Below are 27,801 nucleotides of genomic sequence, written 5' to 3' on the forward strand. Positions count from 1 at the left end.
AGAAGAATTATCTGATACAGAAATCTGAAGCATTTAAACTATTCTCCAGGTTGAACATTTTTGACCCTGAAATGTGTGTTTGTATAGAAAGCCTTTTACAAATTACTTGCTGAAGCTTCTTTTCTAATTTAATTTCAGCTGGACAGCTTAGCCAGTCAGCACATTTTGCTCTCCAGTTGCCATACAACGTGCTAGGCTTGGGGCGCAGCGCTAATTTCCTCGACCATTTGTATGTTGGCATTCCTCGTCCTTTGGGAGAAAAGGTTAGTTGAGATTTAACATTGTTAAGCTATTACTTACATTGTTACCTTTCCTAATAAAGTTTGGATGGAAATACTGTTAGGGACACTTCTTTACAGAAGAATCTCAAAGTAGCAAGTATGAGTTCAGAAAAGAGTTTGCCAAAACAAAACAGAAACAAAAAATAAAACCAACCAACCAAAAAAACATGTATGCCCACTTTCAGGGGGGAATGCAAGCTCTGAAGTGAACAACGAGACCAAAAGATCACTGAAGTTGTCTATAAATGTTAGCACAGGTATATAGTGCTTGTTTGTACGTTAAACGTGTGTTAGATTTGATGGTCCAGTTATTATGGTGTCAGCTGTAAGATTTGCTGGGGTTGGTCCGGCTGGCGTGTAAATTCACACAATGACTTCTGCCTCAGTGACAAAACCACCATCAATATGGTGGGAGGGGGAGATCACCATGATTATCCAAGCATCAGGTGAAACATAAAAGTAAGGTCCTGACCATCTTTAAAGATTTCATGGTACTACTTTAGAAAGAGAGGTATTCACATTAGTGTTCTAGTCAAATTTTGATTTGCATAATTGCTTTGTCTGCATAAAATTCCGTTGTCGAATGGCTTCTTTTCTCCCTTCCCTGTAATGTTGCTGCTTTGTGCTTTTTAAGTAGATGCTATATTTCATGTCAGCAATACTTCTTTTGGTTTTTACTTTTATTTGTTTTTAAAAGTGCTTTTGGGCTTTCAGGATAAAAGTTACGGAGGGAATAATCACATTTAATCATTTTAATACGGAGGGAATAATCATTTAAAAAAAAAGAGGAGAGGGTAATTTTAGCTTTTTTGTTTCTCCTCTTCTGTGTTTCAGCAGAGAATTTCAGAACACTTTGCTTTAAAGTATGTTGACTTGTAAGGAATTGACATAGCCTTTGTTTTTCTTTCAGTCCATAAGAAGACAGGAATGGACAGCTATCATACCGAACTCTCAACTTATAGTCATTCCATATCCTCATAATGTTCCTCGAAGGTAATGTCATCATTTTGAAGTGCACTTCACAAAATTACATTATTAATGCAGAGTTTAGGCATCATGTAGGTTTAAAAAATGATACATGTGTATGAGAAGTAAATTTATAAACAACCAAGAGGGGGGTCAATTCTGTAGATGTAGTTGTTTCAGTGAATAGGCAGAATACTTCTGAAGTATTTATATAGGCTCTTATATAGTCCCCATAAACATTTGAAATCTATTACCAGCTCCAATCCTATAAATAAAAACATATTTGCTAGATTTACCAGTCTTCTTTCTGAAAAATGGCAAGCACGGTAATGGTTGAAGCAGGCATTTTTGTTACACCAAACATGCAATTTGTGTCTAGTTTCATTCATTGTTACTTAAAGAAAAACATTCATACCTGTAGCAAAGGTGAAAGGGTTACCCACACAAGAGCTTCAACACTGAATTCATTTTGTAATTAAAATGTCCATCCCTGAAAGTCAGCATGTTTCTTTCTTTGCTATTAGAGAAAACATTAGTCACATATTCCAGCTGCTTTTTGCCGCTTGATCTACTAGTGAGGTCAGATGCATTTATCATGCAGAAATGATTTCAACATCAGTTTCAGCAGTTAATTTTACTATAGAACAAATAAGAATCAAGAAGTGATGTGCCACTTGAGTTGCTAATTAACAACCACAGGAATAAGATCTGCCAGATGAAGAAAATTTAATGTCATAGTCTTGAGGTATTTAAAGGTATGTGTTATACAGAAATTTTTCTTGCTCTTCTTATCCTTAAACTATTTTTGCTTTTCCACTGAGGAAGTTTATGGACACTGTAGAGTAGTGGAGGATAGACTTCCCCCAAAAGAAATCAGATTTCATAACAAACATTTCTCAAATTCCACATAATTTCTGCTAACATAGAGGTGGTGTTTCCTGAGATACACTATTAAAACAGACCAAATTCTACACTTTACTTCTGTGAAATGTTCAGCCTCTTTCCACAAGACTGAGTACTGCAAGTTCTGTTGCTTTCAGTAGAAACCTGTATCATCCCATTGATTACAAGAATCAAGTCTTTTGACCCAAAAAGGAAGAAAAAGAATGGAGGCTAACACTTAATAAGAAATCAGTACTGAAACTATAGAGTGTTCAGTACAGTATTTACATACAAACAGATAAGTTTAACTTCACCTCAAAGCCTCTGTACAGTCTAAGAGAAATTAAAATTTGTAGATAAAAAAAAACATTTTCTAGTGGAATACCATGTTTGAAAGAGCTGGCAAAATGTCGTGGGCTGTGAGTAGGAAATGGAGATTATTTTTTTCTGCTGTCTCTCTCTTCCCTCAATTAAGTAGTTCTTGTAGGAGAAGGTGATGAGAAAGGCTGCCTCTCCCTTCAGAAACATATCTACTGGAACAATGGTGCTGGCCTGAGCCCAGCTGCAAATTACACACTTCACATAAGCACCTGTGCTTTACCGGGTCCTGTGTCCTTCACCCTTTGCCTTCTGGGTGCAGAATCTGTTATCCGTGATGGACAGGGAGGTGCAGTACAAAACAGTTGAGTCCCTCCCAGCCCTTTCTTGTTGGCTACTTAATGTAAGAGGTTTAACACATTTCCCTGGCTAGTTACAAATTCTGGAGGTGTGGAGTGCAGTATGATGTAGACACATCACGTGCCACCTGGTTAAATTATAAAATGGAGTGTTGGAGGATAGACGGGCTCTCTGCAGGGTCGAGGGCTCTTTGTCCAGGGACGCTCAGAGATGCAGCTTTGCTGGGCAGCAAGGCAGGGCTGACAGTGCAGGGCTGAGCAGCCTCTGCGAGGCCTTGCCACTGCCTTGGCATCGAGCCTCCCGCTGACAGCTTTCCCGGAGGGAAGTCTGGCCTATAAAAGGGGAGTTACTGAGCATCAGGGCCCAAGAAAGGCCTGCCAGAAGCAGCCCTTGAAGTGCCTGCCTTTGTTGCTCTCCAGCTTTCTCCTGCCACAGGCAACTAGTTCCATTGCCTACAACTTCAGTTGTCCCTGGGTAAAGTTCAGACTGGCAGAAACCAACTGCTCCGCATGAGCCTGTCCAAGATGAGCTCCTTATGTGAAGGGAATAAATAACCTATCTTACCCTGCTTCTCCATATCCCCAAGCCCCAGGCAACTTGTGGAAGTTTCTCTTATGCATTTCATTTTGTTCCACTGGGGGAAAAAAAAGATAAATCTAATGAGAAAAAAAGTCAGTCCCTGAGGACAGCCATAGCAGTCCTGGGTAGTTGAACATAAACTAAATTTAGACATGGCATTACCTGAAAATAATTATATTAAGCCATATATTTCTAAGTAAACACCATTATGCTCTAGTCTCCTAGTGTAATCACGAGTTTCTATGGACTAAGTCACAGCCCATCTTGCATTACCAGCTTCTTTTTGTTTTTATAAATTAAATCTATTTACTGCTTCCTAATAAAGGGTATTAATGTTTCCTTGTATTTTGCTCTTCTGTATAGCTGGAGTGCCAAACTGTATCTGACCCCAAGTAACATCGTGCTGCTAACAGCTATAGCCTTAATTGGTGTCTGCGTTTTTATCCTGGCAATAATTGGCATATTACACTGGCAAGAAAAGGTAAGTTTAATTAACTGGATTTTTTTCTGTATTTCTATACTATTTAACATTTCCTAATATTTTACATAGTCTTGTACATTGTTATTTTGAGTAGTTTTCTCTGGTATAATTTCTGACACATCAGACTACATTAATTCCCAAAAGATGGTTATTATTAATTTAGTATTTATTGCAAGCTTGAAAATTGGCATGTTTTTATTTAAGCTCTAAGATACCTAACAAAAAAGGGGGAGGGGATGGAGGAATCAACAGCTAAGGATCAACAGCTATCAATGAGATAAGCTTTTGCCACTAAGCCATTATTCCCAACTGAATCTGATTTTTTTGGTTCATATCTAAGCTTTCTATTTTGCAGAGTTTTAAGGAATACTATATTCGGAAAATGCAACATAAACTCAACTTATTTATCTTGAGCTCTCCTGGTAGTCTAAAAATAAGGAAAAACATCTCTTTTTCTGTCTCTATCTTTGCTGATTGCACTGACATTAGCATTCATGACCGTATAGGGAGTCAGTTGTGCACATATTGGCTGCTTTGCTCTGTGTGTCTGAATTATACATGCAGTGTATAGAAACTCATTGATTTGAAGAAGCATTTTGAAAGGGGCCTTTCATGTCACAAAAGAAATGCATTTCTATTTTTCCTAACTATGCTCAGTTCGCTATCATTTCCAAGTGGCAAGATTGCCAATAAATGCAACTACATACCCAAACCATAATCTTAGCTGTCAAATAAAATTACTGCACATTTTGACATGGTAGAACTGTTTGTTATTTTGTGCTTGTGGAAATAAAATGACCTTGTTAAACATTCAGACAGGTTTTGCACATGCTTCATATTAAAATATTACTTGTCTGTCATTTCCCACTTTTCAAAATGTTAAATAATATCTCCAAATAACGGTAAGGCTGGGAATTAAACAAGCAAAAGAAGGAAATACAAATTTTATGATGACTGCCCTTTACACATACTGTTGGCCCAAGAAAGCCTTGTTAAATGGTAGCTAGCAGTATGCACTGGCTGGGTTTACCTCTGCCTCCAACACATCCTATGAAACAAGAGTATCAGAAAAAATATTTGGACCTTGAGTTGGAGAAGTATTAACTCCGGACAGTTCCATCTGGAGAAATGGAGGTTAATGACAATATTTAAAACAATTCTTCATATAATAATTCATGTATTTTAATGTAAGGAAGCACTGAGCCCAAAGTGAGTGCTTTCTGAGCTGTCTGAAGACCCATTAAGTAATTATGAATGAAGTGTTATTGGTTATGTTGTAAACTGATTTCTGACAGCTGCATCTTGTTCAAACTTGGCATAAATATTTGGACAAACTACATATATTTTCAAAGTTCTGTATAAACATTTGTTAATTCTTACAATTTTTCAGTGCCTTCCTGTTGGTTTTTACCTGTTGGTTTTACAGAAGAGATGGTTGAGGTACAGAACAAATAACAATCTTGACCAAGGCTGTATCGCACATCACTGGCATGACTGGGGTTAAACTCAGGAGTTCCTTGTTTCTAAGCTTATGCTTGGTTTATTGCCCGTTCCAGTCACCCTCTCATCAAAATATTGCTCTGCCTAAATCCTTTAATGCCCGTTTTCCTTTACAGATCTCTAGAGTACCTATAGCAAAAGAAAGAGGAAATGTACTGGCAGTTACAATCTCTGCTTTTCCCCCAGAGAATTTATCTGTCTGTATGCTGCAGTGTTTTATTCACCAGTTAAAATAAATCATGTACTTTGCCCTCTTCAGATGATAAGTAGTAGTGGAAACCCTTTGTCTACAACTGTTCTCATGCAGTCATCTGCCAGCCAACTATTTTATTGTTTAAATAATAACTGTAGTATTTAAGGATAGTATGTTGCTCTGTCATACTCCTTGGAGATTTTGGATCCATTAAAAAAAAGAATGGCTCTCAAATCTCAGTTACTGGTTTTTAGTTTTGGTATGACCAGTGAAAGAGGAATTGAGGAAAAATTCACACCATTATTCATTTCACAAAAATGGAGTCCGCTACATTAACTAGGACCTTAGCATTCCTGAATTCTGATTCTTTTTGCTCTGCTGTGCGGTCTTGGGGCAAAGTCATATGAACGCTATACTTGGACAATAATACTTCTATGAAAGTTTTGAGGGATCAGTTACTGTCAAATTTGAAGTTGTAATTTTTTTCAGGAAGCATATAGGAAACAAGGAAAACTGCTTTCTAGGTGATTCTACAGAATTTCGTGGAATGTGACAAGCATTTCAGTGGAGGAAAGAGTATGCCGCTCCCTTCTTCCCGCCCCATTTTTGGCATTAAAAATACTACTGATGTTGATAAAGTCCCTGCCAAAAAGTCAGGCTGATACATCCTGAACTGCACTGACAGCTCAGCTGCTGCCACAAAATGCAGTAAAATCCATACAATGAACCCAATGGAGTATCTGTCATACATAAACGTTGTATGATGAGGAAATCTTTGGTATTGAGCCAGAGCAGATGACAAACTTTCATGGCAGAACACATGCACTGATTTCTACCAAAACCGTCATTCATATTTATCAGCTCAGATACAAATCTGAATACCCACACAGCAGCATACTGTAAAGGCTTTTCTTCATTTTACTCATTCATCAAAAAAATTGTTAAGTGCAAGCAAGCTGAAATAGCATTTAAATTTTTTTTGCTAAGTTCTCTCATGCTAGGATTTGCACTCATATTATCTGTCATGAGGCAAACACTGGGTCCTAGAAAAGTTCATGAAGTGTATAAAAATAAGCGCTTCCATACTGTGTTACTGCTTTAAAGTGTAAGAGACACATGGGAGAGGACAACATGTTATTACACGCTACATGAGACACAGGTACAATTTAAATATGCTTCTTTTTTCCAAGTACCATCCAAACTATTCTGAGCAGATCAGCATGTGTTCTGAATAAACAAACAGGGAAATATATACTGCCTCACATTTCTTTAATACAAACAAAAACATGGAACACTGCATTTTTAGCCTTACTTGGTGCTGCTAATTGTTGGTTGAACAATTTGATCTTTGTCTAAATTTGGATTTAACAGAAATTAAAAATACATATATATTTTAATTGTAATATAGATAAGAACATTTGTGGTTAACCCAGAGTCATTTCATCTCATATTTATAATGCAGACTATATAATTGCACACTAGGAGACATTCTTTGTTTCTGCAATATTCCTTTAAAAAAGCATTATTAGAATAATAGAAAATAATGGATCATTAGTACCAAAACAGCTGAGCATTAGCAGCAGAAGCCAATTTTGAGTAGTTCATTGCTATTACAAACTGCCATCATTTAAAAGGTAATTATTGAGGCTTTTACTAAGCTTTTTACCTTTTTTCAAGTGAGTGACTTGGAAAAAATCAACCATTCTCTGACATTTGACAACTCATTTCTGTAACAGTAGTGCTTTAGATCGCAAAAAGTGTTTGGTTTTTATTTTTCAGAAAGCAGATGACAGAGAGAAGCGACAGGAAGCTCATCGGTTCCATTTTGATGCTATGTGACATGCCTTAATATTTATGAAGAAGCTGCTGCTCATTTGCTTAATTGAAATATTGAATTCTGATTTGTAAAATGATTGCTGTGAGAATAGTGCTGGTATGCTATTTGTAAATGTTGCATTATTGGTATTTATTTGGAAAGTGTTAAAATCAGACCTGAATGTCTCACAAGGCCTTTCAGTAAACAGACTGTATATATTAGCATTTGGTCTTTATTTAACAGAAACTGTAAATTTATTTTTCTTAGTAAAGGGATCATATTGCATGTACTTCATTGTTTACATACCACCCATTCTTCAGTACTATTTGATGGAAAGGAAGCTGTGTAAATAAAGTTTAGCATTTCAGTGAGCAGAATACTTTGTACTATTTGAATCAGTCTTGTCATTTATACATTCTTGCAAAGTAAACTGCATTCTGAATATTAAGCTCAAGCAATTTCTGAGATGAGACTTTATCCAGTAATTATTCTGGTTGTACTAAATGGTGCTCCATCTAAAATACTCTGTATTTTCTTTGTTTAAATCTGTATGTGCAGTAGTTAAAGAATTTAGGAACCTGAGAACTAAAACAAACCTGCAGCGGTAATGCTAGCTTAATAACTCATCATGGGATAAATGTAGTATTAATGTGTATTAGTTCCAGAGAGAAGATTCATTAAAAAAATATATTCATAAAAATGTATCAGCATTACAGAAACTGCTTTTATAATTAAACTGTAACCACATTTGTTTTAGGCCTAAAGTCATTATGAATGAAAGTATAATTTTTTTCTATTTACTTCTAAGAAAGGGGGGGGGGTGTTTTCCTTTTTTCAGAATTTAAAAGAAAAAATTTGGAGTAGAAGGAGAATTAGGATTGACTCCCTAAAATTCATTACTAATGGATGAGATATACAAAGATTAAATGAAGAACATAATAGGACTCTCAGAATAAGCAGCATACATAATCTATGTAGGCTACTATACCCGAATTTCATCAGACGACTGTGATAATTACATACAAAGAGAAGCTTAACCCTCTATATTTAAAAGGGTGATAATGTTACAATTGTTATAGTGTAATTTGGATCCTGGAACAATCTCTATAAATGATCATGTTTTTATTTAATAGTTTTTCCTATATTCTTAGTGATATGATTTTACATGACTTATTGTGCTTTTAAATCTGTCAACTTGCATTCCTAATAAATACTGTTTAATAAACTAGAGCATGCTTCTCACCAAACGACAACCTGTTGGTCTTACCCACTGCATAGATTGCCTCTGTCTGTCTCCTCTGGGCTGGAATTTGTCCTGTAACCTGCTGAATTGCCCATTAGCTTCTAACACAACATTTGTGTGTCAATACAGGAACAGAAAACGAGAGCAGACAGAAAGCTGAACTGATTATGTCCACTCTGAATCACAGTTCAAATAATTTGTTACCATAGCAATGTTTAACAGTAACCCATTCATATAGCAGCACCAAGACAAGACTCTGAAAAATACTGTTAAACAGACTACTAAGTTATGAAGTTTATACTAGATATTTCAAATATGAACTGATTGTATTCCAAGAAAGGAGACTTTCATATTATGTTTACTGCTACTATTCAGGATATCACATTTCCTTAATACACACCTTTAATATCTCCCTTTCCTTTGCCTTCCTGGCATAAAAAGGTTGATTTTCAGATAAACCCTAAATGCTGTTGTACTTTTTAAGCCCATTAATAGAATTCTCTCTAGACAGCAAAAGTAATAATGGCCTTCATAGTTAGGAGGAAGCACAGTGTAATGTGTCTTCTGTCTTTTTCAGATAATTGGAGAATAAGGCTAACTGCATATTGCCACTATGGCTGCAAAATCATCTGTAGCCCTCTATCACAGTAAAATAAACATACATTAGCCTCCTTATGTTTTTTTGGAAAAACAATTAGCAATGAAATATGCTCATGCTGACATTTAAGTTGTCGTCAAGTTAACAAAACAATGAATGGAATACATTTTGTTTTAAGGTGTTTCATGTGTTTGGTAACGCATCGTTGAATCACTATACACAATAAGTTATTGGAGCTTTAATAGCTTTCTTACAATAAAGTTTACCACAGGATCTAACTACTCGTATAACTTGGCTTACAACAATATATGCATGCTATTTTTGACTATTTTAAGGCATTGAATATTGTTAAACCTCTTGTCAAAGGTTTAATGTCATACCTGGACTTTCTATACTATAGGCATCAAAAATGCATTTCATTAAGATTGTCACCCTTCTACTAGTGAGTTTAATACGAAAGCAACATCAATTAGAAAGTGTAGTTCCAGGTGCTCTTCACAGTAACTGTGAAGTGAGAAATAATTCTAGCTACATAAATTTTCAAAATACACCACCATAATGCAGCCCTGGTGAGAAATGCTATTGGAAGGCTTCTTCAGTGTGAAATCTCACCTATATAAAGATACTGTTGACATGCCAGCTGACAGATGGCTGTTGAAATATCAGCTTTCTTTGTTCTCATCTTCCATGTGAAAATTTAAGACTGAATCATCCTCACAGATTTATCATTAATGCACTATAATCCTACCCCCAACAAAAGAACTTTCTTGCTCTGAATTAATAGACATACTCTATGTAGTATGATATCCCTTCTGTGGTGAGGACATTTTTCTTCACAGGCAGCTGTGCTACAAAGATTTACTAAAATTAATTGCAGACTAAGCACTATAAATGCACTAAGTCAATTCAGGACTTTTGTTCTACTTTTAAATGAATAGCACTTAAATAGACCATGAGGAGTCAATCCATACATTTCTACCATAGTTGTCTGTACTCACCAGAGCTCAGCTTTGTTACAACAATGTAAAAGGGTTAACCGTGCCAGATTTAAAGGTTTTAATAACAAAAGAATCATTTTAAAAATTCAGAAAATAAGATTACGCTTAAAATAATCTTAAACACTGCAAATAAATTGTACTAGCACTATTCATTTCACCAAAATATCTGCAACTCAAACATTCAATAGGGATGGGTAAACTTTCTGATCAAAGACTTAAAAAGATGTCAAGAAATCAACAGCTGTAGACATTTTAAATCTGAAATATTGCTCTACTGGTCCAGAAGCCCGATATTATCCATTGATTTCTATCTATCTTTTTCATCATGGCAACAGGCTGTTTTTGGTGAGGCTGTAGTAATATCAGGCTCAAGTGTCACTTTGAAAATATCAACCACACAGCATTATTTGATAGTGAATTCCTGTCTATGATATGCTCCATTAAACTTCGAAAATATATACTAACCCTGTTTTGAAATTCCTGAATTTCATGACCTAAGCCAAATAAGTTCCTGGATATATTCTCTGCCTAATCCACAGATCTAATCATATTGCCTAGCAAATACTGAAGTCCACGGTGAGCTTCCTGAAGACCATCAGTATTCTTCATGGCTATTAAAAAGCTGGCAGTGTTCTTAACTCAGTAGCAAATAACAAAGTCAATTACACATATTTCTGTAAGCTTCCATATTATATTACTACTTGTAGAGGCACTTGCATTTTCCATCACTCTATAATTAGAAACCATATATCATCAAGATTTATCAAATGCTTCTAATCCTATTGACAAACCCAGGTAACAGAACATTTACACATTACTCCTAACCTCTTTTCATAATTACGCCTTACTGACACTGAGATTTTTGAAAATAATATGCAAATAACCTCACATGTAGTCAAAAATCGACTGCTGGTCTAAGGCTGTTGTGATGTACAATCTGCTTCTCAGGACTAGCAAACACTTTCAGTAATAAAACTTCCAGCAGAACAGCAAAACTGAAAAAAGTTTTACGGAAGAACTGTTGGAGGGAGGCAAAATCAGGTCTGACAGTGGCAAGCAAGCCTTCCACTGCAGCGGAGCAGCTGCTGTAGCTGCTCAGCTGACTCACTCATCAAGCATGCATGCAGGTATTTAAGGGTATCAGAATGCGCGGTCCTACTGATCTCGGTGAACTACTCTCATTCAAAAATAAGCCTGACAACCCAGTGGCGCGGCAGAACGATACACAACTAGCTGTGCAAAAGTCATCTTCAGCCTTTGTGAACTCCCACACTCGGGTTTAACTAACTTGAGCATAATACCAGCCTGAGCTAATGGCACAGCACTTCTTCCCCGGAAAGTAGCATTCTCCAGGCTCAGAACATGGGAAGTGAAAGTTGCTTCAGACCTATCACTAGTTTTGTATAATATATTTTAAAGCATCATCTGTCACAAGAACTCTCCAGACAAAGCACCAGGGATGTCCCCGTAAGAAACCTCTCCGGAAGCAGCAGTAAGCAATAGCAGAATATGGCCCAAATCCACGAGTTGATGCTACCACCCACATCTCGCACACCAACAGCTTGACACGACCCTGGGAAATGGACAGGGTGGAAAACGTACTGCACGTTCCCACGTGTGTAACCGCGCTGCCCCCCCTTCCAATACCAAACTAGAAGTTCAATGTTTCAATGTAATTAACTGGAGCAGATTTGGTTGTCTGCAATTACTACCAACTTGTATCAAACACAAGAGAGAATACTATTTTTTTCTCATCTTTCTTTGTTGTGAGACAATTGACAACAAATCGTTTTCTTGAATGCAAATTGAATTTGAGCTCTAAGAATCAGGCTAGTTTCCTCATTTCTTATGTCTTCATCATAAGTGATAAAGCATCTGAGCCAAATTCTGCCTTTGGCTACACTGTGTATTCCAAAAAAAAAGCAACCCCCCATCTCCTAACAATCTGCACAAGAGCATAATTGGATTTTGATTTTGTACTTATGTACCGCAGAGAGACTAAAAGAACTGTGGATGATGCACAAATACAGTATGAATTATCAGTCTGCTAGACATTTTCTAGAATTACTAAAGGAAACACATTTTTGTTAGTAAAGTCAGAAAAAAAAAACAAAGCAGATCCACTGAAGGGAGACTTTTCAATACAGGGATTTTCACTGCAGAAGGTCACGTTTAGCATACCACGGTAGAAAGCCTGGGTTTGGGGGGCGAATATAGAGCAAAGTCTTTCTCCACTGCTGGAGCGCAGCGGCTATTTAACAATTCGTTGGAAAGCCCCCGGCCCCGCTTGGACCGTATCATCCCTGCTGGAAACTGGAAGGAGAACTCGAGTAAGCGGAATAATACCATTATGCAATTGGGCGCTGTGCCCGAGCGCCGGCCTCCCTGCGCCTCTGCTCCCCACACCGAGGCGGCCGCGGAGCGCGCAGCAAGCGGCGGAGCTCTGCCCCGCGCCCCGCGCAACCCGCGCCGCTCGCTGCGCGCTGACTTGGCGCTCGCTGCCAGTCACGCCGCCCTGAAGAGGCTGCAATATTTAGCCGCCCGGCTGCGGCAAGGGAATGACCTTTTCTGGCGGGCCGCGCTGACCTTCGAGCACCGCGGGAGGAATTTAACCAACGGGGCGCCGTGGGGGAGCGCGGAGGCGGGCGCCAGCTTGCCGCGAGCGGCCCCGCGCACCTCAGCCAGCCCCCTCCGTCCCTGCAGGCCGCTTGCTAGAGGTACCGGGGCTGTCGAGCGGCTCCCTGAAGTGCCTGAACGCGGGCCGGTGCCGCCGGCTGCGGCTGCCATCCCGCTGCGCGGCCGCGGCAGGCAGGCGGGAGGCCGCGGCGGGCGGGCGCGCTCCGAGGAGCCGCGCAGCCCCGAGCAAAAGCTCCGCGCCTGGCCGGCCGGCGAGCCTAGAGAACAGGCACCGCACACGAAATACGCTGAGCTGCTTCAAGCGCTGCTGCTTACGAGAGACCTGAAAAAAAAATCTTAAACGGATAAATGCATTTTCTATTTTACGTGTAGCCTCTGGGCGCAGCAACCTCTCGCGGCCGTGCTCCGGCGGCCCCCAGCCGCCCCTCTCCCGGGGTTAGTCCCCCTCCCCCCGCCCCCAGACCCCCGCTTGCCTCCGCCGCCGGCCCTTTCCCCGAGCAGCGGCTCCCCTCGCAAGCTAACGCGATGTGATGGATAACCAGAGGGACGGGAGCCAGGGCAGGCAGCACGCTAAGTGCGCCTTTTTATTAACTTCTGGTAAAGTAACAGCTCCATTTTAGCTGTCACGCCTGTCAGCGAGCAGCCGCGCCATCGCGTGTGACGGGCGCTCCCCGGCGCCGCCGCTGCAGGCAGCGCAACGGGGCGAGCGGGCAGCCGGGCACGGCGAGCGCTGCGCGGGCCCCGCGCCGGGAGAGCGGGCAGGGAGAGGCTCTTCCCCCGCAGCCCAGACAAAGGCGGGCGGCCGCGATCCGGCTTCAGCCCGCTCCTGCCGGGGCGCTGCGCGCGGGGGAGTTGCTGCCGGCGGCCAGCACCGCCGGGCCCGCTCCGGGGACGCGGAAGCCCCGGCGGAGGGCGGCCGGGGGCCCGGGCCCCGCGCACCGAGGGGGGCAGCGGCGCCGAGGCCCAGCGGGCGCCCCGCGGGCACCGGGCGAGCGCGGCCGCTGCCCCGCCGCCACGGCCGCCGCCGCCCCCGCTCGGTGCCGGCCGCGCGGGAGGAGCAGAGCGGCCCCGGCGGCTGCGGCGGCTTGCGGGGCTCGGGGGGGGGCGGGCACATGCGTAGAAGCGGCTCATCCATGCAAACACCCCTCACATCTTAAATGAGCTCCATGTAGCGGCAGCCGCGCCAGTCGGGCTGGGAGCCGCCGGGCGGCGCTCGGAGAGCCTCGGGGGCAGCCCGCCCCGACGGAGCCCGCCGCGCCCCGCTCTCGATGGGACCGAGCGCGGCGGCCAGGGCGCCGGGCTCGGGCGGCTCGGGCTGAGCGCGCCCCGCGCGGGGCGCCGGGCATGGCCGCGGGCGGGCGGGGGCCGGCCGAGCCGTAGCCGCGGGCCGCAGCGCCCTCGCGGGGGGCCGCCGCCGCGCCGGGACGCGGCCATGGAGCGCCGCTGAGCCGCCGCCGCGGGGGCGCCGCCGCCGACCATGGCCCTGCACAAACTCTGCTCCGTGCTGGAAGGTAGGAGCCGCCGGGCGGCGCGGCGCCCTCCGCGGAGGCACCGCGGTACCCGCGCGGGCGCCGCCGGGCCCCGGCCCTGCGCTGCCGCCCCGGCGCGCCCCCGCCGCCGGCGGAAACTTTTGCGCGACGCCGCGGGGCGCGGGCAGGGGGGCGGGTCGGGGCGGCCGCCCCGGCGCAGCTGCCGCCCGGCCCCGCTCCGCCGCGCTCGGCGCTCGCCCCGCTGCGCTGCAGGCGCGGGCCGGGGCCGGGGCCGGGGCCGGCGGGCGGGCGGGCGGAGGGCGGCCGCCGCCGGGAGCGCAGCGCGGCCGCGGGGCTGGGGCGGCCCGTGGCCGCCTCCGGGCGCTGCGGCGGGCAGGGTCGGGGGGCGCCTGTCACCGGGAGCACGGGCCGTTGTCAGCACGGCTCTTCCCAACTAAGTGCGCTGCCGCGGCTCACCTTTGCCTCTCCTTCTCTTGTGGCTTTTGCCTCTCGTTTCTAACTTGTTGGGGTTCCGCGGTGGGGGAGGAGGAGGGCTCCCCGCCCCAGCCTCCCTTTGTCTGGGCTGGTAGTTAGGCAGCTCAGCAATGGGAGACGGCTCGCTTTCATAAAATAAGGCTGGATGTGGCAGCCAGCCTTGTGCCTCAGCGATGGTTTCTAGCATCCTCTGTCTTCTCTAGCAGGATCTGTACCTGCTCTAGCAATAGCAGACTTGAACCATCAGGCGTTTTTATTAAATTATTCCATTAGGAAATTTTTGAATGTCTGCTCGCGTTACTTAAGCCATAAAGGCATACATACTGCAGAGCAGAGGACTGTTCCTGTACGTCCTCCCACAGTACGAAAGTTATAGAGAAGTCTATGTTAGATGTTTCCATAGCCCATATAATCCCCTGTTCTTATCCTGAAGGACAGATGTCTGAGGGTTTAAATAGATATTTTTGTATTTGTTAGCATAATAATTAAAACAAGATACTGTCAATAAATGTCTACCTGTAGGTATTAGCCTTCTTCTGTTTCTAGACAATGTAGGAAGATAAGGTTTACTTGGGGAATCATTTAGATTTTTCTCACTTCCTCTTCAAGTAACACAGTTAAATACCCTAAACCACCATAAAACAACCATAAAATACAACTGACATTTCTGCTTAATTGCTTTCTAATGGGCATATTTAACTGCACTTCAGAAGTATGCGATTCCTAAAAACTTGACTATACAGGCTCTCCTGAACAGACCTCACCCCAGTCTTTTATAAACACACTACAGAGCATCCAGTTGAAGAGAAAAGTCCTTCTAAAGGAAGTTTTTTATGATTTATAACATATAAACCACACAGAACCATTAGTCAATAGCTGTTAGTATGCTAAATGCATCACTTGCCATGACTACAGAAACAACCTGTCATTATTTAGCATCATGCACTCCCTTTTATCTCCTCTTCACTAGAAGTCTTTATATAGGCAGCTTATTACATCTAATCACAAAGAAGAAAAAGGATTCCTATAAATAGGCACATAGAGTTAACCCTAAAAGGAAACAAGGCAGAGGAACAGTCAAAGCAAGCTGCCTTATTTTACGAGTTGCATACCTGCAAGCTTCCTAAATTCTCTATGGAAACTTTACCTATAGTGGTGGTAATTTTTTGTTCTTACAAATAGCTTTAGATTGAAATTATTGGAGAATTTTATTTGTCCTTAGATAAAGAACCATCAACCTCAATATATTGTGAAAAATAATGTTCCTTTTAATAATATTTAGAAACAGTTTAATCTCCTGTTCTTAACACGACACATATATATACATTTCTAGCATCCACAAAGATTATATTTTTGGACTGTACACCCCAGGGCAGAAGCAGGCCCCTCATACTCAGTTTGTGATAATTCACATCTCTTATCTTGTTCTTCCTCAGCTATCAGTAATAAGGGATTATTTAAATAAACATCTTAATATGATTATTATTGCCTCTGGCAATAGTGTTAAGCAAAAACTTTTAAAAGCCTCATGTTATGTACTGATGCCCATGTTACACTGATCACTTGCTCCCATCCAGATCTACCAGACGGCAGTGCTGAGTGGCAGCGATAGCGCACCACGACAGCACTGAGGTTGCAGTACTACGGCAGGTTTCGTTGAAGTGGAGCTCAGCCAGTGCTGACCTGCTTTCTTAGTAGTATATACAAACTACTGTGTTTTTGTCTTTTAAAGGCAAAGCCTTTGCTTCCCAAGTTCAGTTCTCAATGAGATTTTAAACACCACTAGAATTCTTTTTCTGTAATCCCAGCACACAGCTTGCAAAATGCAAGCAGCTCTACAACAATCAGACATCATAACCTTGTACTTCACGAGAAGAAAAAACAGACCCTTTCTTAATAAAGCCATGTTTTTGTTATGCTTTGGGACTAAATGTATCTGTATTTCACCATATCTCCTATTCCACCAAATGTGTTGGCTAAGACCTTGTTCCCGTTCCTCAACTCCGCTCCCTCTTTCCTTCCCATGTGCAATTATTTGGTTTAAAAAGGAAAAAAGAAAAAAAGACTTCAAATCCTAAAATCAAATCCTGACTGTACATTAGCTTCGGACTGTTTCAGTTATTATCTTGGATTAACATAAAAAGCCAAAAAGAGAATTCTGTGGTTTCTGTCCAGATACTTCAATAAACAGCCAATACTAAAAGAAAATACTGCTACCCCGGAAAATTGACATCCGCAGCCTTCCAATGAGGTACAGAATTATTTCCAAATCTGGCAGGTTGCAAGAATGTGAACTACTATGATTAACTTCCTGCCATTCCACTCAGCCCCCTCATTTGCATTTTGGCATGATTTTAACAGCTAATTTCCCACAAACAAGTAGTGTTAGGAAGTAATACTTCCTTCCACATAAAAGCTTCCACAAAAAGGAATTACAGCCTCCCGTTTCCAAAATGAAAAGGTGTAAAAATGGCCCAAGAAGCCAAAAACAAGCAGAGAAATATATAATCTAAAAAAGTGTTCACGATTTCATGATTTTTCCACTGAAACCAAAAGCAAGGTACTGTCTCTAGAAGCTGCAGTGGCCCTAGTGCAGGCAGTATCAAGTGTAAGCCAGAATTTCTTTATTTTTTACTTAAAACTGGGCACTACTTACGAACTTTTCTGCAGCACTCAAAAATGTTAAGCACCAAACAGCTTGCACTGAATTAAGCAGAAGCAACTCAAGTAACTGTAGAATAGGTTCCAAAAAGCTGCTGTGTTATAAACAAGAGAAGTATTTGGTTGCTGTGCATTATGCGCTTGCTATTAATGAATATAGAAACTTAACACCCAAAATGTACCACTCCAAGAGTAGTTTAACTTTAAAAACATTAACTCCATAGTTTTCCTAAGACATACTTAACCACACTGCTAAAATTTTTTACAGGACAAGTTGGTTCTAACTATATTGATATTAATAGAAAAGGTCAGTGTATAAATCAGGTATGTAATTGTAATCAGAGTACAGAACAACACTGGACTGAAGCTAAAGGAGCTGTTGAATTATTTATCCCTATCTAATGAAGAAGATTGTCTGTGTCTTCCCTAATGTTTATCTCATGAAGAGTGATTAAACAGAAAAATTACCTGCCAAAAATCAAACTTTATAAGCTATTCATCATTTATGAACCCATCAGAAATTCCCATTACAGTTCATTGTAGGCGTGGTGGAGGAGAGCTATTAAAGATCTGCAGTTGTAGCAGAAACAGTTCTTGTATGGGTTATTTAGTCACATAACAAGTTACACATGTAGTGGTGGACATGCTCATCTGGACTGAAGCAAACACTTGGATACAACTGGGGGTCTAGCACTGCAAAAAAGCTCACTACTTTGTATACTCCAATTTGTTTTTTAATTAATTAAGCACTTACAGTCTTGGACAACATAGCTTGCTACCTGTCTTGATACATGACTGACAACTGCTACTGCAGGTGATTAGGCTACAGGGAGTGAGAGTTTTTCAACAATAATTAGCAACCAACTTTTCATGAAAAATATCCTCCTTTATTTAATCCTCTCTATGTTTCACTCCATTTTCTGGTATTAAAAGCAGATTCACTATGCAAAAGGAAGAGGCTGCCAATACATTAACGGTGCCTCTCACAAAACATCCTTCTTTAGCATACAGTAAAATCCATGAACAGTCTCTTTTCAAGGGATAGAGTGAGGAGCTAGAAAAAAAAATCATTTATACTCTTTAGGCAAATTGCTCTCAGACATGACAGAGGATGACAGCAGTACTCTTAAGATTTATTCCATGACAGACTTCCCTGAAAAGATTTCCCCTGAAAAATAGACTATATTGATAATAAAGAAATGAAGAGATGATGAAGTTTGCTACAATCTGATCTATTTCTAAGTCAAAAGCATCACTATCCAGAAGTGTTGTAGGAATAGGTAATTCCTGGGAAGAAGGTACTCAGAATAGTCACGTACAGCAGGATCAGTCCTGTCCATTACAGGGAAATCATCCGACCTTTAGCTCAGTATATATATTTTGACTAGTTTTTTGGAACCCCTCATCAACATGGTTTGTACATGCAGCCTTCTTAGCAGTCTCTTGCTGCACACAGCCTGGAGATGGGAAAAACCAAAAATAAAAACCACCACTTCATATACAAAGGAAAGCTGCTATTTTAAAACTGAACGATGTTATTCTGGCAGAAGTTTTGCTGGCAGACATACCCAGAAATGGATTATAAGTAACAGGATGTGGAAAAAATGGAAAAATAAAGCAACCCATAACTGCTTATATATTTCTAATGGAGGAAGGGATCAGAAATGTTAAATGTTTTGAGAAAACCTGGAGGGGACTGTCACAGATCTGTCCAAGCATGAATTGCTCTGCAGATGATTTTGATCAAAGGAAAGTGGGAGAACTGCATTTACTTCTTGAATCAGTTGACCTGATTTCTCTGCAGAAATACAGATTCCCAGTTTGTTTCTTTGGCAGTCTTAAAGAGAGAAATCCCTATTGGAAACAGCTGGGGTGAGATGAAACTGTTACATCTGAGCCTAGACCTGAGTGCATTCAGACATCCTGCTGGCATGCTAAATGCCTAACAAGATTTGGATCTCAGAGAGGCGCTAGAGTCTGTTAATAGCTGATGAAGCCCACTTCTGCTATCAAGCTTTTGAGAGGAGGATTAAAAATGGGTTGGCAGCTCCATTAGCATGCTCTGAGTACTACTTCCTTACAAACAGCTAAAACATGTCTTCCCTGATGCACACCTTCATCTCTGTCTGTTGCAATCCTGCAGCATATTCCAGTATCTTTAAAAAAACAAAATGTGGAAATCACTGCAGCTGTTAGTAGGGTAAGTTCTAGGCAGCCAACTTAACTGTTCTTTGATACTCATTTTAACAATTTGCAAATGTCCTTTTGAGACCACAAGAAATTAGGGAACATATACAGCCTATAAGAACATGTGGGATTCAAAAACTGCTGTGTTTTCACCCTCAGCAAGAAAATTGTTTGCCCCAAAAAAAGCAGCAACAGATGCAATACAATATTCCTTTTATCAATTTGTAAATGTCACCGAATGCTGGGAAGAGAGAAGAATCTCATTCTCCTGGACTTCACAGTTCGTCTGTTTCTGAGCTAAAAATGGTTTGAATTAGGAATGCACTTAATTAGCTTTCTGAAAGCAAAGGAGGTGACCATGCACTTAAAATTATATAAAATCCAGTGACTTCTGTTTTCCTTCCTGCACGCTACCTTATCTATCTAAATTACAAAAGTTTTTCACAACCAGATCTGTCAATTATTTTGAATTTGTGCAACATCTAACATCATGGGACCCTAGACTTGATCAGAGTCCTTAAAAGCAACTAAAACGCAAATACTTTTGGCCAGAGAATATGAAGGGATATAGTATCGCAAATGCCTTCACCACATTAATAACTAAAATTGAAGTTTAGACATGTGGAAAATCATTGGACGTATGCTGTGATACTGCTATTGGCTGCTACTGAAACTAACATTAATTTTAGCACACAGGGCGAATAAGGAGCTAGGTTTAAGAAAAGTATATAGAAAAGGATTCATTCTCATAAAGCAAAACATGGTATATAGTTAAGATCAAGCATTATTCTAGGCTGCGTCTGCCAGAAAATAGCAAGCATCGTGGCTAGATTTTATAACATGCACGATCTGTGTGTTGCCAATTACTGTCTGTTTGGACTATACATATACAAGGTGCTGCCTGATCCAGGGAGTACAGCACACAGATGTAACAGTGAACCCTGCTTGAAGCAACGTCTGTCATCTTTATCCCTAGGATTCTGACTACCAATGTGCTAAGAATGTGTAACACACTAAATTATTTTTATTCCAAGAACTGGTGGAATTTTTTCACTTTCTCCTGAATCCTGCGTGACTGCTTCCAACTTGCTTCTATGCTTGCCCTGCATGCGTAGATTCCCTGTTGTCATCGCGGAAGTAAGACACTGCTCTCAAAGCCACTCAGCAGATCTAGTCTGTTTTCTCTGTATGTGAAGATCCCTAGAGCATGCAGAAAAAGCAGAGGAAAGACATACCATACAGAGCTGAGAGCAGAACTGTATCCCATGAAATCTGAAGAATGCATCTTGCCAGAAAGTACAAGCATATGTCAAATTTGCAGCCTAAAGCACTTGTTTTTCTAAACAAAACACTGATTTCTTAATGTTGGCTGAGCACCCTTTTTACTGTAAAAGACAAACTATCTACATTACTCTCATTTTTAAAGAGAAATAGGAGCCAGTCATTTGTGAATCTCTCTCTTTATACTTCAGTAAACAAACTGAAAAACATTTGTGTCTTACATTCATTTTGCAGAATTTTAACAAACGCCAGCAAAGAAAATCTTGAATCCCACAAACAATGCATGTTTTATTACACTGGTTCAGGTGATTCTTTTCTATTATTCCATAAGCCTATTACAACTGAGTTGTAATAATGACTTGCAATATATAGTTAGTGTCTTCACCTTTAAAAATTTATGCAGCTGTCTGCAGGCAATGAGATCTAAAATATTTCACACAATGAAACGGAAAACTATTCTTCTAAAAACAGAGAAGCTTGCAGTTTTTTTAATTTCTAATTAATCTTCACACAGATAAAAACTATCAGAGCTTTAAATGGTAGTAAAAAATTATGCATCATACTTCATGGAATAAAAGTCTGTAGCAAATACCAGATTAATTAATTTTTGAAAAAGCCTCTCTTAGTTTATCTTTCTCAGTGGCTGTGCTGCTGTTTACTTAATGATAGCTCTTCTACAGTTTACATATCATGAAGTAGATGCTAGTATAACTTGGAGAAGCACTAACCTCTATTTGTACAACTAAATGTCTGCAAGTGTATAAGGTCAGTCTCCCATATTTCAGTATCCTCCACTAGAATTCTCACCACACTCCTCCATTAAAAGCAAAACAAACAAAAACATCCTTCTCTTTGATATTCAATTTAGTCATGCAATCCTGCATTGTGCTCTTTTTTGCTTACATTAGCAAGCCACATTCAAATGGCATTTTCAGACACTTGCTCCCTCAGTGTCCTGTATCTTAGCAGAGTATGGACCTAACCTAGATTTTTTTCATACACACTGAAGAGCAATCATGTAATCACAGTAGTATCTAATAGGCTTTAAAAAAGAAAAAAAAGCAGCAGAAGACTACTGTGTCCCATTGCAAGTTCAAGTGTATTATAACAATGTGAAGTTCAGTTTAACAGAAATAACAGGATCAGCATTACTGGTCCTTCTGAAAGTGCTAGCTAAAGCGCTACAAAACTTCCACTCAAAGGAGCTCAGTATCCTCTTGTATCTGCTCTAACTGCTGTGTCTGTGTCCCCACTGCTATACTAGGACACTAGTTCAGCACTAGCTGTCCACTGCGCCATCCTACAGCATGCGTGTCTTCTCTAGACATCTTCCTTCCTTGTAATGACTTTATATGGTCCAAATTAGTCTTTGAGATTTGATTTTTTTTTTTTTTTTTTTTTTTTTGGCAGGTAATGGTATGGATTTAGGACACACATGATTCTATGCTGTTTTTAAATTGTACACAAAAGATAGGCTGATGGAAGCAGTCCAAAAGGGTTAAAAATATCTTGGCTAATTCTTCTTTCTTTCTTTTCCTTTCAACCTGAATACTCCCAGGCTTCATTTGTAGCCAAAAAGGTCCTATTTGCTATCCCATATTGTACACATTGTTTACATTGCCATGTAAACGTACCCAGTTTAAGGCAATACTACCTCAACACTCTCACAAAGAACAAATGCAAGTCCTCTTGCCACCTTTTTGATAGCAATGCCACAGAGATAAGGACAGCCCACATAGAGAATATTAATCATTGAGACACCTCTTTTCTTCATATTACTATTACCAGGGATAAAAAGCAATGGCTAAGGAAAGCTCTTAAACTTTTAGTACCTGGGCTGCTTTGAATACCTCTTAAGGATCTTTGAGAGCATGAGAAGGACAGGCATTGCTAGAGAAAGATGAGATGCAAGAGGTTAAAAATGAAGAGGTCAAAAAGGGCAGGGGGACAAAGAGAAGGTGGCCCATACTTATTATACCCACTCATCCATATAATATGACAAGAGGAAGACAGTAAGACAAATATTCAGCCCATTTATCTGCTGTAATTGCTGGCATAGCCATGCCGTTCTGCAGGAAACACGCACTGTTCTTTTGCACTTGCACAGATATACACAGCTCTGGACTATTTATAGAAACGGCACAGGCTTTAGTGAAAACCGTCAGATTTTTTAAAGTCCTTTTAGGAGGCTTGTTTCTGTATCTGCATCATTTCAAAAAGGAAAATCATTGGATAGTGTAGCTGAATATCTGTTCTGATGCTGTCTATCTGTAGAAGAGAACACAATCATTGAAATAAACACAGATGCCTACTGATACTTTTGAGATGAAAAAGAAAAAAAAAGGTATACCTAACAGTTAGCCATTGTAGATAGCTGTACTAAAGTACAAGTTTTTCCACTGTTATTTGATGGTGACTAGCTGTGTCAATGTTGTTAGTCATTAAAATATTTATTTTCCTTATAAAGGGTTTCTGTGCTTGTTTGCTTTGTTTAAGAAAAAAAAAACAATGCTCTTTTTTCATTGTGGGAAGCAGTACAACAAATTAAATTGGTTTGAGATTGTTGTGTCCTTGCAAAATAGAGGCTGGGTATAACACATCTTTAAGTAAGATTAATTCAATAGAAGAACATACTGACACATTATTTACATGGGATTGTGGAACTGCATTTACATCAGTGATAAAAGCCAACTTTAAAGCGTTGCTTCAAAACTAGCACAGGAAAGAACAGGGAAGATACAAAGATAACTCTACAGCTACTATCAGATTCCTTGTTAAGAACAAGCAATCTCAAGAATATAAATGCATTATCATTTAATGCACTTAAACTTAGGTCCTTGAATTTCACAGTTTAGACAAAGGGTCTGAAAAAATAAACTGAAAATTCTTTTGAAATTGTAGCATTTATAATACAAAATACTAAAGATTCTGTCTCTGAAAATTAATGTCAATCATATGTCAATGAAGATGGCATTTTTGCTTATTTTGCTTTAATAACTAGAGACCATCCATAACTTGAAAACAAGTAATGATTACTAGACAGTTTCCTCTGAGTAATCAATTTTCAATGTAGGGTGAATCAGCAATGATTAACCACTGATCCTTTGCACTGGGACAATGACGGGAAGTATTTCTTCTGTAGATTAATGCTAATGAATATACGTATATATTGCCTAGATGGAAATTGCAAGACTAACTAAATCTGACCTACTATCAGATAATCCATCCATAAAAATCAAATATGCTTCTAGGAATGTAACTCTTCTTAGCAGATTCATCTGGTATTTTGGAACATCCACACTTGTGTACTTGTCTCACAAGGGAAAAAGTAGTTGGTGAGGAAGGTCTCATAACCATATACAGTCCGTTTTAATACGGGCAGCAGAAACATACCTGATAGAACAGAAGTGCTAGACTGACCTATTCAGGGGCAGATTTTTGTTCTTTCTCTCCTTCCACAAGATAATGTATCTTGTATGCCAATGTTACAGTAGCATTTCTATGAATTCAAGTTCACCATAGTCCACAGTCAGTGCATACTTACTCCTGCACTCTCTAAATGGCTCAAAGAGTAACAGCAATGCAGGGAAAAATCACAGACAGAGAAAATACCATTTCAGCATGAGCTACTAAAATGCCTGATCAGTGAGGGGGAAAAATTGGGAAAATGACATGAACCTCTTGAATATGACAATAAAGTTCCTGCTGAAATCCTTATTCTGCAGTAGTAAGGCCACGCCGGTTTGACTTAGTATGAACAAGTTAAATAAGAACATGGGAGAGGCCATACCAGGTCAAATCACAGCTCCATCTAGCCCAGTATCTTGTCTTTCACATATGTAAAAGCAGATATCTCAGGAAGGGTATAAAAATGAGCAAATATATCATGATATTTCCCCTAAATACCATCCTAGACTTCCAACAACTTATGGCTCAGTAGGTTTTTTAAACAGAATTCTCCAGCTTAAGTAGGAGTTATGAAGTATGTGCATAAAAAAAGAAATCTTAGTTTACTTTGAACATGCCACCTGCTAGTTTATCTGATAAGCCCCTGATTTTTGCCCTCTTGGAAGAGGCAACAACTAGTTGCTCTCTATTCACCATCTCCATGACGCTTGTGATTTTATAACTTGTCTCATATCTCCCCTCGGTCAGCTTCTGTCCAGACTGGAGAGCCCTAGCCTATTAATCATTCCTTACACAGAAGCTGTATTGCCTTTAACTGGACATTTTTCAGTTCTGCTATATCTTCTCTAAGATATGGGTACAGAATTGTAGATATATTCAAGATGGAAGCAAACCGTAGATTTGAACAGTGGCATAATTATATCCTCCGTTTCATATTCTTTTCCCTTCCTGGCAATCCCTAACAGATGACTTCATTTTTGGACTGCTTTTTTGAGCTGATGCTTTCATGAACTACCTGTCAGAATCCCAAAAAACTCAATCCTAAGTCATAATGGTCAGCTCAGAGCCCATCTTATGTGTGAAGTTCAAGTTTTCCCCAGTGCCTCGCTTTATATTTACCTATGCTGAACTTCACCTACCATTTTAATGACCATTACACTCAGTCATTCTTCATGGTCAGCCCTTGTTTTTACTATCTTAAATAGCTTAGTACCATGAATTAATTCTTTCACCTCAGCACTCACCCCCTTTTCCAGACCATTTATGAATACACTGAACAACACATATTCCTCTGCAACTCCTCTGGTGACTTCCCACTGTCTGGAGACCTGACCATTTACTTTTGGCCTGTCTTATTTCTTAATCCATTTCATCCATAGCAAGATCTTCCCTCTTATCTCATAGGTGGTTTGTTTGTTTGTTTGTTTTTAAGAGCTTTTGATGATTGTTCTCGTCAAAAGCCCTTTGGAAATCCAAATAAACTCTATCAACCACATTTTTCTTAGCCTCATACTGCTGACTCTTTCAGAGAATTCTGGTAGGTCTTCGGAACACAATTTCTATTTACAAAGCTATAATGATTCTTCTCCCATATACTACATTTATCTGTGTACACTCTCATTCTGTTCTTTATCTTTCTCTAGTAAAGGTGTTAGACTAACAGAGAATGGAGAGAGAGAAGGCAGGGAGAGAAGGAGAAAGAGGGTTGGCGGAAAGAGTATAAAGGAAAATCTTCAGCAGGTAGAATAATTTTACAATTCAAATCTAAAAAATGACAGCATGTACCAACACGTGAGATTAACAACACATCAGCAAAACAGTGCTTGCAACAGCGTGCAAAGACTGTCAACCGCCTAACTGTTGTCACTGCCCAGAGTCCAGCTCGCCATCATTAGAACCTCTTCTAATCTGTGTGTTTTCTACTACCACAACATTTGCATAAATGGCAGCATCATCTACTACCACAACACCTGCATAAGTGGCAGTATTGTGGCAGCATCACTGCAATCAGTCTTGCAAGGACAATTCAACAATGATTTGGAAAACCCTTTAGGGATAAGACCGTGCAGTGTCTCCTGTGGTCCTGACTATTTCTCATGAGCTACAGAAGTCTTTTGTATGCACGTTATGCATGTGGAGTTTTATTATGAATGTGGTTCACTACAGCAGTCAAACATCCTGTTTCAGGATATAAACATTATACAGAAAGTAGATTCCATTTAATTTTATAAAATGCTTGTAAGTTGATAGATATTGTAGAAAAGATTCTTGAAGTCCCCTCAAACAATGAATTGCTATTCTTGTAAACACTTTCTTACGGAATGTGGAAAAGTACCTACAGTGCACTTGCACTGGTGTCCTGAAGCTGAAATTTCAAAAAAGTACATTACTTGTTTTTGTATATTGTGATTTTTTTTTTTTTGTTAGTGATACTGGGATGTGCATGAATCAGGGCTGCAGAAGATGGTCTCTAATTTTTGTTTAATTACTGATGTTTTTCCTGTCCAACTTTTCTCATCAGTGTTGCTGGTAACAATTCTTGTAGTGGAAGGGATTGCCGTTGCACAGAAGACGCAAGGTACAGATTTGGGTTGATTTTCTTTCAAAAATGTAAGAGTTTTATAATTTTGAATTAAGCAAAATAAGTCAAAGAAGGTATTTGTGTTCAGGTACTAATAGCCCTTCAATTAAAAAATTCATCTCAGTATTTTCCATTTTCCCCCTTATTTACTTTTCCAATTATTTTTTCCAATTGAGCAGGCCACTGAGTCACAAAGAACATGGAAGTTCACTCACCCAGTTAAAATTCTAAGGTTTTAGACCTTCAAGATGGGAAGAAACACCACAGAAAATCACATTTTCTGTTATCTGACAACAAGCTTTTCAAACAGTCCACCCATAAACATTTTTGAAGCCAAGGCCTCCTGAGAGGAAGGCAACAGTTTCACAAACCCTATTTTCTCATACGTGGGAATAATCCGTACATAGGAGAGAAACTGACACCTACAGAATTTTCTTTATCAGTTTCTGGAGGAGAGACTAAGGTTTCACCCCCATAAACCAAAAGGCTGCCAAGATTCCAGTGAAAGGCAATGTAACCTACCAGAGGCACCTAAGACTTTTCAGCATGGTCCCCCTTCTCAAAGGTGTCCAGGTAAAGACTACATAAGTATAAATAACATTATGAGAGCACCCTCTGTGAGATTTGGGAAAATCTAGCAGAAATGAAATAGCTTGTGTCTCATTCTCTCCAGTTCTGCAGGTATCAAAGAGAAAATGCAAAGATACTTTACAAGAGTATGAGAATCAGAGAGATCACACTATTCCCAAGCCCTTTCTCCACAGATGAGGAAAACTGGACTAACAAAGCTCCTGCAACGGGTCCAGCATGGCACACTAGTTTATTAAGCTACATAATCTCAGCCAAGGATCATATCTCTCTGTACAT

General features: G+C 40.4%; 2 protein-coding genes and 1 long non-coding RNA gene across 6 annotated transcripts in view; 2 read left to right on the top strand and 1 right to left on the bottom strand.

The window, feature by feature from the left end:
• Positions 1–8,604, top strand: part of ITFG1 (integrin alpha FG-GAP repeat containing 1) — a 103,569-nt gene extending 94,965 nt beyond the window's left edge. Inside the window, exons 15-18 of the mRNA XM_026102244.2 lie at positions 139–263; positions 1,192–1,274; positions 3,750–3,867; positions 7,340–8,604. Of these exons, the coding sequence (XP_025958029.2) occupies positions 139–263; positions 1,192–1,274; positions 3,750–3,867; positions 7,340–7,399 (386 nt within the window). The 3' untranslated portion in view covers positions 7,400–8,604. The remainder of the gene's footprint in view (positions 1–138; positions 264–1,191; positions 1,275–3,749; positions 3,868–7,339) is intronic.
• The window catches only part of LOC112984406 (uncharacterized), a 106,283-nt gene that overhangs the window by 24,400 nt on the left and 54,082 nt on the right, over positions 1–27,801 (bottom strand). The window lies entirely within an intron of this gene.
• NETO2 (neuropilin and tolloid like 2) overlaps positions 13,969–27,801 on the top strand; it is a 32,316-nt gene continuing 18,483 nt past the window's right edge. For 2 of the 3 annotated variants that reach the window (XM_064519592.1, XM_064519594.1), the window contains exons 1-2: positions 13,969–14,363; positions 26,875–26,931. In XM_064519592.1, the coding sequence (XP_064375662.1) occupies positions 14,330–14,363; positions 26,875–26,931 (91 nt within the window). In that variant the 5' untranslated portion in view covers positions 13,969–14,329. The remainder of the gene's footprint in view (positions 14,364–26,874; positions 26,932–27,801) is intronic. The other variant, XM_064519593.1, reaches the window with a different exon arrangement.

Source organism: Dromaius novaehollandiae, chromosome 13, assembly GCF_036370855.1.
Source record: "Dromaius novaehollandiae isolate bDroNov1 chromosome 13, bDroNov1.hap1, whole genome shotgun sequence".
NCBI lineage: Eukaryota > Metazoa > Chordata > Aves > Casuariiformes > Dromaiidae > Dromaius > Dromaius novaehollandiae.